The 17,163-nt window shown below is 41.6% G+C and overlaps 1 protein-coding gene across 1 annotated transcript in view; it reads right to left on the reverse strand.

Annotated features, from left to right (window-relative positions):
* DYNC2H1 (dynein cytoplasmic 2 heavy chain 1) overlaps nucleotides 1-17,163 on the reverse strand; it is a 194,561-nt gene that overhangs the window by 55,230 nt on the left and 122,168 nt on the right. The window contains 2 exon segments of the mRNA XM_007666838.4: nucleotides 13,393-13,497; nucleotides 15,631-15,839. Of these exon segments, the coding sequence (XP_007665028.2) occupies nucleotides 13,393-13,497; nucleotides 15,631-15,839 (314 nt within the window).

Below are 17,163 nucleotides of genomic sequence, written 5' to 3' on the forward strand. Positions count from 1 at the left end.
CACACTGCGCACGCATAAAAAGAGCTACTTGCTGTGAAACTCTGTTTACCCCCCATCCAGAGCCTGTCAGAATTCTCCTCCATGTCACCATCCAGAGCCTCGTCCTTAAACCTCAGAACACACCCCGCCATTGCTCAACCCTCTCCAATGGTTCCCCTTTTCCGCTCGCATCGAACTCCGGATACGTGCTTTCGAAACACTCCACCAATTCTCGCCTTCCGGCATTTCCGCTATCTTCACCCACTACACCCCATTTTGTTCTCTTTGCTAAATTAATCGGTGGTATTTACTGGGTGCTTACTGTGTGAAGAGCACTATACTAAGCACATGGGAGAGTACAATGCAATAGAGTTGGTAGACACGTTCCCTTCCCACAAGGATCTTACAGTCCAGAGGGTGAAATGGACAATAATAGAAATAAATTACAGATAATGTACAAGTGCTACACAAAAATCAGCGTGGCTTCAGAACACAACACAATGACCTCCGCAAGACATTCCACACACGACAAGCATAAGCAGCAGCATGAAGACGTTCACCGACGATTACTCTCTTGCACTGTACTCTCCAAAGTGCTTAGAACAGTGCTCCGCACATAATAAGCGCACAATAAATCCCACCAATTGATATGGAAGTGTTTGACCATATCGGCGGATCTCTACTCTTTGGAAACTACTGGAAACGTTTGGCTCCCCTGAAAAATCGATCCAGTTTGTGAGGCTATTTCTCCATGGCCTGGTTGGCCCCGGCAGGATGAGAGATGCCCGGTCCTCTGCATTTCCCTCCGCCAGTGGGGTAAGGAGGAGACTGATTGTCCGCAGGCACGCTGGGAGGTGCCACGGCAGATCTGGTTGCACTTAATAAAATACGCTTCCTCTCCTCTGGAAAATTCTTTCATCTCAACACACTTTGAGAGAAGCAGCATGGCCTAGAGGCCAGAGCCTAGCGTTGGGAGTCAGAGGACCTGGGTTCCAATCCCCGCTCAGCCACGAGTCTGCGAGGTGACCTTGGACAAGTCACTTCTCTTCTGAGCCTCGGTTCCCTCATCTGAAAAATGGGGAATTAGACTGAGCGCCCCATGGGAGACTGCGACTGTGTCCAACCCAATTTGCTTCTATCCCCTCCACCGCCCATGGCACTTAATACTGTGCCCGGCACATAATAAGCGCTTAACAAATACTATTATCATCATTTGAGCATCATCCAAAATCCTACAGCCAGTCATGCCAGAATTACTGCTTGTAGATGGCCTGATTTCTCTCTATACCGTTTACTTGTTCTGGGCAGGGAATGTGTCTCCCAACTCTGTTATACTGTTCTCTCTCAAGTGCTTAGTACAGTGCTCTGCACACAATAAGCGCTCAGTAAATATCATTGAATGATTGATTGAGATTCACACCCAAGGAGGTATGTGAATAACTGTAAACTGCTTGGCCAAGTCAGCCAGGAATTGTGGTCTGAAAATAAACTGAGGATTACCAAAGGGATGTATCATCCTGCCCCAGTCAATGGTATTTACTGAGCGCTTACTATGTGCAGAGCACTGTACTAAGTGCTCAAGAGAGTAGAATACAACGGAATTAGTGGACACAGTCCCTGTCCGTAATGAGAAGCATCACAGCCTAGTGGAAAGAGCACAGGCCTGTAAGTCCAAGGACATGGGTTCTAATTCCAGCTCTGCCACATCTATGTGACCTTGGGCAAGTCACTTCACTTCTCTGTTCCTCAGTTCTTTCATCTGTAAAATGGGGATTAAGACTGTGAACCCCATGTGGGACAGGGACTTGTCTGACCCGATTACTTGTATCTACCCCAGAGTTTAGTACAATGCCTGAAACCTTGTAAGCACTTAATTACCATTATTATTATATTATTAACAAGCTTACAAGGCAGCCATACACACAACCAACAACAAAAACTGGCAATCAAAAACTGCCTCCTTTCGGCATTCACACCTAGCTGAAGCTTCCTCAGGGCCATGGCAGGAGGCAGGAAGCTTAGTAGTTCATTTTAAGTTTCGTTTCAAAAGCAATGGTTTTCAAGAGTATTTGGTCTGCGATATTGCCTTATTTAAAATTCAGTGGAAATAACACATATGCAAGGAAATGGATAAACAATTCACCGACTGATATGCTAACTGGTTTTTGGTTCTTTCTTGTTCAAGACATGTTAGGTGTTCACTAAAAAAAACCCAAAAAACAAAAAACCTTGTGTACACCAACTTCCTGTTTTGTCGAGTTCCACGCTGGTAAGAGTTTGTAATAAAAAAGAGTCCATTAATCTTTCAGAATGAATGTGCTATTTAATTGTTAAGTATCCACAATCATGCAGTTATAGTCAGATTGCTTCTGGAGTCTTTGATTGATTTTCTAATCTTGAAAAATGCGTGATGATACAGTGTTTCATTTTCTTTTGTTTCCCTGATAAATTATTTTCATTTGCTTGAGCTGAACCCTCCAACGGCATCTAATTTATCAGCCTCGCCCGACCACAAGGCATCACGAGTTGGTAGGCTCAGACAGTACTATTTTAACTCAGAAACATTTGATATCACTCGTTTCAAATTTGTCAAACATGACAGAAAACAATTAAGAAATGCAGAGAAAGAGAAGGCTGTGACTAATTTGAATGAAGGTAAATTTCAATGAAAACTTTAAATGGTATTTTTGATGAAGGTAAAGCTAGTTTAATTTTAAGGAACTACTTGCCACTCAAAATACTTCTCATCTTTTATAGCTTCACAAGTACCATGTAAGAATATGACAACACCACAAAATGGAGAATTGCAATAATGCAATATCCTTCAGTTCCCAAAGCATCATAGAAATCAGCATTAAAGTGAGGAAAAAAGATCATCATGTCTCTGGGGCTTTAACTGATACTATCTAGATTCATAATGAGAATAACTTTACCGATCAAGGTCAATCAATCATTCAGTGGTATTTACCGAGCATTTACCATTTGCAGAGCACTGTACAATAGAACAGAGTTGATAGATGTGTTTCCTGCCCACGAAGAGCTGACAGTCTTATTATACTTACTGTACATAATCTTTAAGATGTCTATTCCAATATAAATTTATCTTTGGAGTATGCGAAAATTGAACATTTGTTCTAAATCATGTTTAAAACACTCTCATGAAACAGTTTTCATTCATCGTGCTTTATTTGAAAACACGATATGTATAACATTTCTGTATCTACTCTTCAGCTCCACTGTAATTAGGTGACCTCAGTAGCACTGTCAATTCTTTCTACTGACAGCAGTAATAATAATTATGGTATTTAAGCACTTATGTGCCAGGCACTGTTCTAAACACTGGGGTAGATACAAGGTAATCAGGTTGTCCCACATGGGACTTACAGTTTTAATCCCCATTTTACAGACGAGGTAACTGAGGCACAGAGAAGTTAAGTGGCTTGCTCAAGATCACACAGCAGGCACGTGGTGGAGCCGGGATTAAAACCCAGGTCTCCTGACTCCCAAGCCCGTGCTCTTTCCACTAAGCCAACGCTGCAGTATAGAGATATAGAATTATTTATCATATTCCAGAGATTCCTGTTCTCTAGATTTTTGGCACAAATATACTTACTGCCTTACTATTCTTAAAGAGACTGAGACATATCTTCCTGCAATACTATTAAGTATTTTTACAGGATGAAACTCACCATTGGTTATGATTTATCTTTTTGGCAAACAACCTCTTTATGGCATTTGTTAAGCACTTACTATGTGTCAGGCACTGTACTAAGCACTGAGGTGGATATAAGCAAATCAGATTGACACAATCCCTGTTCCAGATGGAGCTCAAAGTTCAATCCCTATTCTACAGATGAGCTAACAGGCACAGAGAAGTTAAGTGGCTGGCACAAGGTCACACAGCGGACAGGTGTCAGAGCCAGGATTAGAAACCAGGTCCTTCTGAGTCCCAGTCCCGTGCTCTATCCACTAGACCACACTGCTTCTCAATCTTCCCTACAATCAATGATTCGGCAATATATTTTCCTATATATGTAAACGATATTCTAGAGCAAAAGTATGTGACTACTCATTTTTTACTCTCCATTATACTAAAATTTCAGAGCTCGAGTTTCAGGGCAGAGAATAACGCTTCCAAAATATTATATTTTTCAAGCTGCATCCTACAATGGCTGGAAAGTGAGTTAAGGAATTTACTACTCACTGAAAGCTACAGATTCCAGAGGTACTTCTTCAATTTGGTGCCCAGTACTGAATATTAATATTTCTATTAGACAGAGTCAATACCCAGTCTCAATTTGAAACATACCAGTGTTCTTCAGGATTTAGCAGTAAATTAAAATAGCTACAATAGGAAAAGTAGCAGTAGACATTCTTTAAAGACAGGAAATGGCGCAGTCATCTTCATCCTCATCAACAATATTTTTTTAGCAATTAGTCATAGCAAAATCAGATTGAATCTCTAAGTGATAATCTTTACGTGAAAAAGGTAAATTAGAACCCCCACTGGTCTGGTGGAGGCCAATTTTGCTTTACTCAATGCATTCTCGCATTTTGACGAGAGGACGATTAAATTTTGAAAGCCTAGGTGTGTTAAATGGAATCTGCATGCTAAAAACACCTAAGTGGGAATGACTAAATGGTACTTCCTCAGTGAGAGTAAAGGGAGAGTAATTATTGAAGCCAATGAATGTCACACTCCGCTGCAGGCTTCCCTACAAATGAAAAAACTTGAGGGATAAGGGATATCACCTATTACTGGTGACACGGACCAAAAGAAGCATCTCAACTTCAGAGCGTTCCTATGTTGAAATGAGATCGTCATCCACGTGGTAATGTACTTTCCCAAGCGCTTAGTCTTGCACTCTGCACTTAGGTGTCATCCACGTCTGAGGAACCAGCAAGCACCCATAAGCGAAGGTTTTTAGAAAATACGTTATTTATACCTTTTTGTTAAAAATATAGGCCTGAAACGTGAATGTGGCTTGAAAAGTGGAGCCTTCCTCTGAATATTACCGATAAACTGTGCATTGTTCTATATGCCACCTGTGTACATGACATAAACCCCAGCGCTTAGAACAGTGCTCTGCACATAGTAAGTGCTTAACAAATACCAACATTATTATTAAATAGATTTCTTCACACAACAGAGGAAGAATTTCCTCTATTCTCAGAGGCTGCTTGAGGGCAGGGGTTGTGCCTACCATCTCTATTTTATTGTACTCTCCCAAGCACTTAGTACTGCTAAGTATTTAGCTCTGCACCCAATAAGCACCACTGAGTGATTGATTTCTCTTTCCAATAAATTACACCCCTCCACCCTGAAAGCTCACTGTAGGCCGGGAATGTGTCAGGTTATTGTTGCATTGTACTCTCCCAAGCTTTTAGTACAGTGCTCTGCACACAGTAATAATTTCAGTAACAAATTCATCACAGTACAGTGCTCCTCTATACATACAGTAGGTGCTCGAAAAATATTACCAGTGACTGAGAGATTTCAATAAATATCCCTCCCTCCCTAGACTGTAAGCTCATTGTGGGCAAGGAACGTGTCTACCAACTCTGTTGTGTTGTACTCCACCAAGTGCTTAGTACAGTGCTTTGCACACAGTAGCGCTCAATAAATACCACTGTTTAGTACAGTGCTCTGCTTATAGTAAGCACTCAAATACCACTGATTGATATCTGACTTGGGAATTGCTTCTGGTTTTCTTTTTTACTTCATGTTCATTAATACTTTGGACAAAGTGATTGTTAAAATTAGGATGATGCTAAAATTAGAATGAGAATGAAATGGAAGAATGAAGCCAGCAGTTCAGCGATTTATCTGATCTTAAGGGGACATATTAGCCTTCCAAAATCAACAGCTGCTTTTTCAACCTACATGTTTTAATGCTTTAAATCAATAAGAGTAAGAATTTTTAAATAACACAAACTCATCATCTCTCCTGACAAGCAAATCTGAAGAAGTTCCCATATGATTTAACACCGCATTTTAGAGAGATTTGCGATCACTCTAACCAGATCTGAATGCTGTATGGAGACTAAGGTAATGAGAAGTTAATCTCATTTGTGACAAACATGACCAAAAAGGGATCATGAGGGGTTTCCTTTCCTTCTTTAAATTACGAGAAGACAAGTTCACATATAAAAGGGTATCCTTTTATACTGACTAGCTGAAATTATATTAGAATAAAGTGATATGGTTAGGAATATGAATATTTCCCTTCTTACAGGGAAATCATTTTTGCCCTACCTATACAAAGCTGGTCCCTTCTCAGGAAAAGAGGGAGGGAGGAAGGAATAGCACTAAGTGCAGAGTGCGAGACTAAGCGCTTGGGAAAGTACATTACAAAGGAATCGGCAGGCACGTTCCCGGCCCATACAAGCCTACAGTCTAGAGACAGTAGAGTCTAGAGAGGAAACCTTCCTGGAGAAATGCTTCAAACTAGATATTTTCTGTTAATTAGTTTTCCTTCTGATCTCCTATTTGATACTGTTTCCAAACTACAATTCTTTACCAAAATTAAAGGAAGAAAATAATAATTTCAACGGTGGAGATTTTGAAATAAAAAAACAACTAGTGAATGATACTGAGGATGCGGAAATGCCTACCTGTACATTGCTTTCATTAGAGACAGTTTTATAATATATGATTTATTAAAATTAGTTTCGTAAAAGCTCTGAAATCAGTCTACCATCATACGATACACTATTAACAACCAAAGCAGGAGGGAGCTGGCAGAAATTACAGCAATTTAAATGGGATTTCAATGGGGCGGTACTCGGCTCCATGGATTCACTGATTTCTGGGGAAAGTGAGTTGATTATTTGCAAACTGCACTCAATTTCACTGCACCATTTGCTTGAATCTATTAGCACTCTGTCACAGCTTCCACACCTATATGTACAAAGCCTTAAAAACATTTAATAGAAGGTTGTTCTCCTGCATGACTTCGGGTAACATGACAATTGCTATTTAGCTTTTGAATAGCTTGACTGTTCACCACTGAGATACCATGCTTGGCAATTAATCCACACTTAAGTACTACCAAAGACAGCATCTCATCATCAGAAACATATTCTTTGAAAATGAAGGGCAGTTATATAATCTAAGAGATTAGTTTTGACTCATACAATTTGATCTTCGCAAAACTATGTTTGCTGCTTCCTCGCAAAGCCTGACCTTTTGGCTGGCTGCAAAGGAATCTTTGTTTCTTCTATTATCTTCTTTCAGTATGGATGCTAAATGGGCTGGCCATCCATTACTAGGATCTTCTCTTGTCCCTTTTTCATGTTGGGCATGTTATTGACTCTTTTCCACAATAATAATAATAATGATAATCACAGTGGTATTTGTTAAGCACTTACTACGTGCCAGGCACTGTAATAAGCGCTGTAGGAGATACAACAAAATTGGGTTGGATGCAGTCCCTGTACCACATGATACTGATGATGATGGTATCATCAGTGCTTACTATGTACTAAGGAGTCTTCTAAACGCTTGGGGTAGATACAAGGTAATCAGGGTGTCCCACGTGAGGCTCACCGTCTTAAACCCCATTTTACAGATGAAGTAACAGAGGCACGGAGAAGTTAAGTGACTTGCCCAAAGTCAAACAGCTGACAAGTCGCGGAGCCGGAATTAGAACGAACGACCTCTGCCTCGCAAGCCTGTGCTCTTAATAATAGTAATGTTGGTATTTGTTAAGCGCTTACTATGTGCAGAGCACTGTTCTAAGCGCTGGGGTAAACACAGGGGAATCAGGTTGTCCCACGTGGGGCTCACAGTCTTAATCCCCATTTTACAGATGAGGGAACTGAGGCACAGAGAAGTTAAGTGACTTGCCCACAGTCACACAGCTGACAACTGGCAGAGCTGGGATTCGAACTCATGAGCCCTGACTCCAAAGCCCATGCTCTTTCCACTGCGCCACGCTGCTTCTCTTAGGGCTCACAGTCTTAATCCTCATTTTACAGATGAGGGAATTGAGGCACAGAGGAAGTGAAGCGACTTGCCCAAGGTCATACAGCAGATGAGTGGCAGAGCTTGGATTAGAAACCAGATCCTTCTGACTCCTCTGTGACCTCATCTGTAAAATAGGGATTAAGACTGTAAACCCTATATGGGACATATATCTTGTATCTACGTGAGTGTTTAGAAGAGTGCCTGGCACATAGTAAGCTCTTAACAAATACCAACCTTATCATTATTATAATTAGGTTAAACAAAGGCACCCAGTTTAAGTAGGAAGGAAAATGATTCCTGCTTTCCAGATGAGGAAACTGAGGTACAGAGAAGTTAAGTAACTTGGCCAAGGTCACAAAAGTAGGCAAGGGGCACAGCTGAGATTATACCTCAAGTCCTCTGGCTTCCTGTCCTGCTCTTTCCACTACACCATGAGACCTTTTCTCCTGTTCTGTGGTGGGAATGAGATGGAGGCAAGATGGAGGTTTAATATGAAGCACTCGAGGGTGTTGCCGTTTGCAAACTTTGAAGAATTACTTACCTAATGGGAGAAGCCCTTTCCTAGCAATCAAAAGGCTGAAGACCTAGATCACAGTTCTGCCACTACCTTGAAAAGAAGCTTATCTTCCCTCCACCAGGGTTCCTAGGGTAGACCGACGTACCTCGCAGAAAGATTACAAACGAGGAAATGAATCCTTGAAACAGTTTCATGTTTTAAAAGTACAGACTTAGAAAAGAAAGAAGGTTTACCCACAGAACAAGGAACCAAAACTCCAATCTGTAATCCTCTTCCAAAATCAGATGCTTTGACTTACACTGAGTCTGAGAAGGAAAGTATTTTAAATTCTTGTGGGCAACTGATTTAGGAATGTTTTTTTCTTTTTGGTAAATATCCCCTTGTGTCTCTCTGATCTTTGGTGTTCAGCAGGAATTAGTGAAGATGACTGTAAGGCTGCCTGCGTCTCTGCAGCCTGCTGCATTGGTCTGCACCAAATCTCTCTATTCAGCCTTGCAAAACAGTCAGGCTGCAGGAGCAAGAATCCTCCTATTGGCTACCGCTCTGCAGAGGCGGATTTGCCAAGTGTTTAAATATTATCTCTTCCCAGGAGAGAAAGAAAATAAACTTGGGAAAAATATAAGATGGGGACTGCGCTTTAGTGGGCCATGTTATATGTGGAGAAATTCATAAATAAGAAGCACTTACTCTATGTAGTTGACTGTACTAAGCACTTGGGAGAGTACAATATAGGAGTTGGTAGACATGTGGCCTGCCCGTGAGTGGTAATTTCAGGAAATTCACCCAAAACTGTCTGAACTGATTTCAATTAAGTAGGTTTGAGCTTGAAGAGAACTAAAGATGTGCTACTCTAGCGTGGCAAAGGTATAAATGAAGGAAATTTGGGCTTCAAAAAATGATAAAAAATAATACAGATTCTTAGCTCCTGAATCAATATTAAGAGCCAAGGGAACTAAACAGGAGGAAACGTTAAAGAGAGGCAGCGTGGTCTAGTGGAAAGATTCCAGGCCTGGGAGTCAGAAGACACTGGTTCTAATCCTGGCTCTCACACTTCTCTGTTATGTGACCTTGGGCAAATCATTTAGCTTCTCGGGGCCTTAGTTACCTCATCTGTAAAATGGGACTAAGACTGTGAGTCCCTCTTGGGATACGGACTATATCCAACCTGATTCTCTTGTATCTAACCCAGAGTTTAGTACAGTGCCCGGCCCATAGCAATTATCAAAAGCTATTTTAAAAAAAATAGCCCTTCCTATTGGAAGGCATCAGGGTCTGATTTATTATCAATCACATTTATTGAGGGTTTAAGGTGCCAGAGTTTAGTACAGTGCCCGGCCCATAGCAATTATCAAAAGCTATTTAAAAAAAAATAGCCCTTCCTATTGGAAGGCATCAGGGTCTGATTTATTATCAATCACATTTATTGAGGGTTTACGGTGTGCAAAGCACTTGGGAGAGTACAACACAAAAATATGAGACATGTTGCCTGCCCACAACAAGATTATCAATTTAAGGGATGACCAGCCAACCCCGGCCAAAAGCGAGGCTTGAAAGGAAGCCCTAGAGGAAGCTGTCGGGAGAATACAAGACTGCCAAAGGAGACAAGCAGCTGGAGCCGCTCTCTTTCCTTGAATCCCTGGTTTCCACACTCACTGACTCCTTCTGTGGCCCCCACTCCCCGGAGACAGACTGTTCTCTCAGAAATCTCCAAATCGGGTCACGGCGGCTTGTCAGGTTTACATGACAATTTGATCTTGGATCTGCCATCTGCCTTCCACCTTAGCGACTCGGATAAATTGAGGTCAGCAAGGTGGCATGCCTGGGACCCGTGCGCAGCCGCCATTCAAAATGACGGAAACCAAGGCAACGGTTCCCTCACTTCTACCTTTTAGCTCGTCTTATGACAATTCCCCAACAAAATGTCCGAACTGGAAAATATTTTCATTTGAACTACTGCAGCTCTCCACCATACTTCTCAAATGAAGGGCATCGTGGAAGGCTTACTTGGTGGGTTATTACTTTCACTGAGATCTTGGGACTCAGTGGAGCTAGGGAAGCTGTATGGAGTAGTGGATAGAGCACGGGCCCAGAAGTCAGAAGGTCGTGGGTTCTAATCCTAGCTCTGCCGCTTCTCTGCTGTGTGATCTTGGGCGAGTCACTTAACTTCTCTGTGCCTCAGTTATCTCATCTGTAAAATGGGGATTAAGCCTGTGAGCCCCATGTGGGACAGGGACTGTGCCCGACCCCATTTGCTTGTATCCACCCCAGCGTTTAGTACAGTGCTGGTCACAGAGTAAGCGCTTAACAAGTACCACAATTATTATTATTAGCGCTTGGATGGTGGGGCAGCTGCCTGAGAACAGCCCCAAGGGATGCAGAATGAGGTACAGAGCTCCAGATTCCTAATTATTTGGCTTCTGGTTATTTAAAGTATGTGCGCAGTGGTTGACCTTTTTCCCCAAAAGCCAACTATCTAGTTACGCTAGACTTCTCACATTTCCTCCGGGGAATTGTTTGCCCAGGATTCTCCCTGGAAGAATAAGTGAACTACTGAATGGAATTGCACAGCAAAATTTCAGGTTTGTTGGGAGGAAGACCTATTTTAAAATCTTCATACCTAAATTTGAAGTAAACATCTTTTCTCTCTCCAAGCCTCAATTACTTCATATTCCAACTGCTTAATAGATGTGACTGGTGCATAATATATTCTCAGAAAAAAGGTTGAGAGATTTTTTTTTTGACAGCACAAATAGGAAACAGTCTTTTAGTCTGTACGCCTGGTATGGGCGGGGATTGTTTCTGCTACACTGTACTTTCCAAGTCCTTAGTACATTGCTCTGCACACAATAAACACTCAGTGAATATAATTGAATGAATGAAAAAGGCTTTGTTGGTAGAGTGGAAATGCAACAGATTTAGATGAGCCTAAAGCAAAATCCTGTAAAGCTGTAGGTGTCCAACTTGATCAGTCCACGAATTTTAATTCTGAGATTATCAATGTAAGGGAAAAAAAGAAGAATGCATTTACTTGCTTTTTTTCCAACCTTTATATTGCTAACAACATTGTCCATGTTAACATCTTATTTTTAATCTTATGTTCAAGAAAACTGGAAGTTGATGGCACACTTCACTTCACATACCTCATACACACAGATTCACACTCTCTTTCTACATTCTCTTAGCACCAAAACCACGTTTGTTTCTGTGAATGCCCAGAAATATTACCCAGTGGAAAAATATGGCCATAGTTTTTCTGACCCGGCAATTAGTACAGTGCTTGGCACATAGTAAGCACTTAAATACCCCTACACCACAGTACCCGCCATCCTCCCTCATGCCTTTCATTCAATCTAATGTACTGAGTGCTTACAGTATGCAGAGCGCTGTACTAAGCGCTTGGGAGAGTACAGTATAACAATAAACAGGATGTTCCCTGCCCACAGCAAGCAAGGTTCCCTCTTCCCGACAAGCCCTGTTCATGCTGTGCTGTGGAGAAAAGCTGCTCTGGCCTGCTCTCAGACTCCTCTGGACAGAAGAGCAAATCGAGGTAACTTCCCTTTCATCGCTGAGGGCCCCCACTCTAGGCAGTCTCTGTGTTCACCGCTCTCGCACACTCTTGGATTTTTTCCCATCACTGCTGAGAAAAAGCGCCATGGTAACCACCGTCTTCCCTCCCGCCGAGGGTCCCTGCTCTTGGCACACACCGTGATGGAAATAACTGTTCCCATCCACCCTCATACCCCTCCTTCGCCACTGAGAAAAATCCCCATGGTAACCCTCGCCTTCCCTCCCGTCTCAAAGGGTCTCCGTTCCCGAGATGCACTTTGCACACAGGGACGGAGAGAAAATCCACTCCAAAGTTCTTCCATCACCACCAAGAAAAACAGTTCCGTAACTGCCTTCAACATCGAGATTCAGAGTCTCCGCTCCCGGCATGTTCCGTGCCCGTCGGCATAAAAGAGGTTTCCGGGTGCTCCCGGACCTCTCCATCCCGGCTGAGAAGGGCACTGTGCTAACCGCCGCTTTCCCTCAGATCACCGACTTGCTCCCAGATGCTCTCAGTCTCCTCCATTATTGCCAAGACTTGGAGCCTCTGGTGTCTTTTAGGCTGTGTTGGGTTTTAAGGTTGCATCTTTCCTGGCCTGTTCTGCCTCCGATCTCTTCTCCTCATAGTAATAATAATAATCATCATCCTGGTACTCGTTAAGCACTTACTATGGGCCAAGCGTTGTTCTAAGCCCTGGAGTCGATACAAGTCAGGTTGGACACAGTCCCTTGTCTCTCACTGGGCTCCCAGTTTTATTCCCCATTTTATAGATGAGGTTAACTGAGGTATACTGTCATATTGTACTCTCTCAGGCACTTAGTATAAATGCTCTGCATACAGTAACTGCTCAATAAGTACAATGGATTGATTGATCAATGACTGCTTAAGCAGTAGATACGATGCCACGGCCAAGTTGACACCACAGCACAGAGTAGCGAAGTGGAAGAAAATCGCATTAACATTAAAACAGAATATAGACAATTGTACCCATTTTAAAAAAGGGTAAACAGAAGGAAGAGCACAATATTGACTCAGCAATGATCGATGACATTAAGCCTCAGGAAGAATCATTGCTCAAATTCTTCATATGGCCTCAGAAATTACAGAATGAGGTAAAGGTCTTTTAAAACGTCTGGAAATCGAGTTGAGAATGGCTCACTGCTTTGCTTTTTTCAACCAAACCACCATATTCAGGGATCATATTCATATTCATCTCTGATGGCGATGATTCAGAATGCCCTTCTTAATTATGGGAGGGGAATGTGTCCGTTTATTATATTGTACTCTCCCAAGCGCTTACCACAGTAAGCACATATTAAGCGCTCAATAAATATGATTGAATATGAACTTATTCAAGCAGCACAAATTGTAAAAGCTTACCAGAGAGCTGATCATGCGTTGAGACGAGCGGGCGATATTGGCAGGCAAACCAAAAAAACCGGGCTTATCATCTTCCGGAAGGCTTTCAATTACAGCACGATAGTCCTAAAGAAGCATACAGACTGTCAGCTCATTGTGGGCAGGAAACATCTACCAACTCTGTTGAACTGTACTCTCTCAAGCATTTGGAACAGGGCTCTACACACAGTAAGCGCTCAATAAATACCCTTGACTGAAACAGAGGTTGCATTTGGCATTTTAAAAGTAACAAAAATCAGCAAGTACTGATATTTAAAATGCTATGCAAATATGAATGTATTATTGTATTAATGATGATTGATAATTAATATGAATTCTTATATTGTAGACCTCACTTTGCCCTACTTCTGCCAAAACCCCTTCCAGGGTTATACAACCTCAGCTTAAAGAGCACAGCAGGGACAACTGTGATGAAGGAATTTGATATCCTCCTTCAGTGGAAACCTTACTTCAGTGCCTCCAAACATATTTGAACTCAGTAATGCGACTAAAATGATTCGAAGCAAGAGTTTTTTGAATTTGTTTTGTCTCAGGTAATAAAGTACAAATGAATTGTTCTACAAAGCGTTTTGCTGTTAACATCACAAAGCACTTACAAGTGTTATTTCCTTCTGTTGTGATACACATTTTGGGGAAATATACTTTCAATTTTAGTAGCATCTACATGCAGCCAGCTACTATTCCATACGAAATAGAGATTGTTAATTTGCTGACATCCCCCAAATATCCACTATCTTAAAATAAAGCACATAGACCTAATGTTGATATGCTCTCAAAAGCTGTACCTCCACATTTTCTTGATGGTTTGAAAATCATTTGCACTTTCTCTTTTAGTGCCATTTACCCAAAATTTATTCTCCAAAACAAATTTCAAAGTGTCTGCACAAGGTGAGCATTTACAAAATGGAATTTTCCATTGGAATAAATGGAAAATTTGCTCCTAGAAACTGTCCTGGCAACGCTAATGTAAGTTCTTGGACTCAACACAGAGAATGTCTAGCTTTCCCCACTATCATTCCCTATATTTAATCAAGTTCCACTCAATTCAAAGGGGCTGGGGTAATTAAGAGAAGGGAGAGCCACATCAAATAGAAATGCCCACAGAAACATTGAAACTGGAATTTACGATACCTATTCCTACCTATCTACTCCTTTATCACTCCAAAACTCATTTTCTCACTCTGCTTCTTCCCCCTTGTTCACACCTCTCATGCCTGAGACTCTTTCTCTTTTTTAATCCACTTGGTGCTCACAGACTAGGGAAATTGAGGCTTCACAAGTCTCAGCTCTACCACATATTCGAGGATTCCCTAAATCCCACCTCCTCCAGGAGGCCGTCTGGGATCATTTTTTTTCCTTCTGTGGTTACATCATCCTATCGACTCGGGACTTCTGCATTCATAGCCTCCGCTGGCACGTTTCTACACGTATCGAACTCGCATACTCTGCTACTTCAGCACTTTTTCCTCTTCTCTTTAATCATTATGTGGCTGTGTCCCCATTAGATCGTAAGTTTATTGTGGGCTGGCAAAGTTGCCTCTATTATATCGACATCTTAATGAAATCTACTGTACTCTCTGAACCACCTGAAAAGCTTCCCAACGGATCAAATCGACAGCCAATTTTGTTCAGGATTCCGCTTCAGATAATGGCATCAAAAGATCCTGGAGGAACAGTGAGACTGTTGCCTTTCTTGCATTGATCCTAGTAGTTAGGGATGCATCAAATTCATACCCCTAACCTAAATCTCATCCTGGACCTACTGAACATGTAGTTAAGGAAGAACCACTTAGCGTTCCTAACAGTTCCCCCTCAAAACTCAACTCGAAACTATTGTTCATGGATCTTTTGAAAGTCTTTTTCAACCTTCTAGCATTTCTCAATTTCTCTCATAATCTGTTATGGATTTTCCTTTCAATTTTCTTATAGATAGTAGTAAACTTAGCCCCTTGGTGGTTAACTTGAGCTCTGCATTGGTTTGGTTCGAGATCCAAATCATAACATTCCCTTTCGTGGCATTTCAGAGAAACATTCCCGGGCATTGAAACATTTCTTAGCTTAGTTAAATTTTACTTCTCCTTATGTTCTGGCATTCACGAATAACATACCACACAATTAGTTACTATTAACTTCATAATCCTGAACAAGGAAATAAGACCTATTTTAAAAAATGCAGATGAATACTTCAAAACTACTTACCAAAATGTTGCAGGAATTAGGTAATGAGATGGAATTAGGGAAACCGCTTTTCTTCCTCCCGTGATGTGAGCCACTGATCACTGAGGAATTAAAAAACTGTTCCAGATAGGACCGGAGGACTCTCAGATCAAAGTAGTTATCTATGCGGCCTCCATAAATAGCATTTTCCAACAATCCGTGCACAAATTCCCACTGAAAATCTTTGGTACCTGTGAATTTAGATATTTTCGTTAGCTTTGGCCTACTGGGAAGAACACAGGCTTGGGAGTCGGAGGACCTGGGTTCTAATCCCAGCTTGACCACTTATCTGCCGTGTGACCTTGGGCAAGTCACAACTTCTCAATGCCTCAATCTCCTCAATCTTGTTCTCCTTCCTATATATCACAGAGACTGTGTCCGTCCTGGTGACCTTGTATCTACCCCAAGCACTAAGCAAGACCACAATTATTAAACCAACCTGATGCCTTAGGGCAACCACATCAGAAGAACACTACACCAAGTCTTCAGAGATTCATTTAATCGTATTTGAGCACTTACTGTAAGCAGAGCACTGTACTATGCTCTTGGGAGAGTATAATTAAACCATAAACACATTCCCTGCCCATACTGCAGTCCCATACAAAATAATGCAGAGTAAATTAATGTGTTCCCAGGATCCAAAAAATTGACCAAAACAATATAGACATATCACAAAAGTGATTAAAATGTATAAGAAATATAATTTTATGATCACATAGCAACAACTGGCCTAGGGGAAAGACCAGAGGCCAGCGAGTCAGAGGACTTGGGCTCTAATCCCGGCTCTGCCACCCATCTGCGGTATGGCCTTGGACAAGTCACAACTTCTTTAGGCCGCAGTTTCTCCATCTCTAAAATGGGGATTCAGTATCTGTTCTTCCTCCCACCTAGGCCGTGAGTCCCATGTGGGATAGGGTATGTGTCCGACCTGATTATTCTCTAACTACCCCAGTGCTTAATAAATTCTTGGCATATAATAAGCACTTAAATACCATAATTAATATAAATATGAACCAATACCAAAACACTTTGAATTATCAATCAGAGGTATTTATTGAGCACCAGTGAGCAGAACACAGTACTAAGTGCTTGGGAGAGGTCAACAGAATTAGGAAAAAGGATCCCAGCCCTAGATGAACCAGAACGATCAAACGGCCCTTTAGGGGAGAACTCCAAAACATACCTCCAAAACATAAAGAATGCCCTAGGTCCTAACGACAAAGTTAGGCTATGAGAGAATTCCAGAGATGTGAAAATTTTATGGAAAACAAACTGGCTCATGAATTTTCCAAGATTCAAATGTGTTGACAGTATTAAATACCATTCTAGTTCTTAATTACAGACGTAAAACCCTGAGGCAATGTCTAACCCTTGTCCCAGAAGGGCCTCAGGCTTAAGCCAATCAAATGCAAGGGGTTGTGTGGGGATTAAATGCAAGTGTGATATGGCCCACACTGTTTATATCTTCCAGGATACTTGCTCTCTGGGGCAACGATTGCAGAGACTTAACTTGGC

This window comes from Ornithorhynchus anatinus, chromosome 20 (genome assembly GCF_004115215.2).
Source record: "Ornithorhynchus anatinus isolate Pmale09 chromosome 20, mOrnAna1.pri.v4, whole genome shotgun sequence".
Taxonomy (NCBI): domain Eukaryota; kingdom Metazoa; phylum Chordata; class Mammalia; order Monotremata; family Ornithorhynchidae; genus Ornithorhynchus; species Ornithorhynchus anatinus.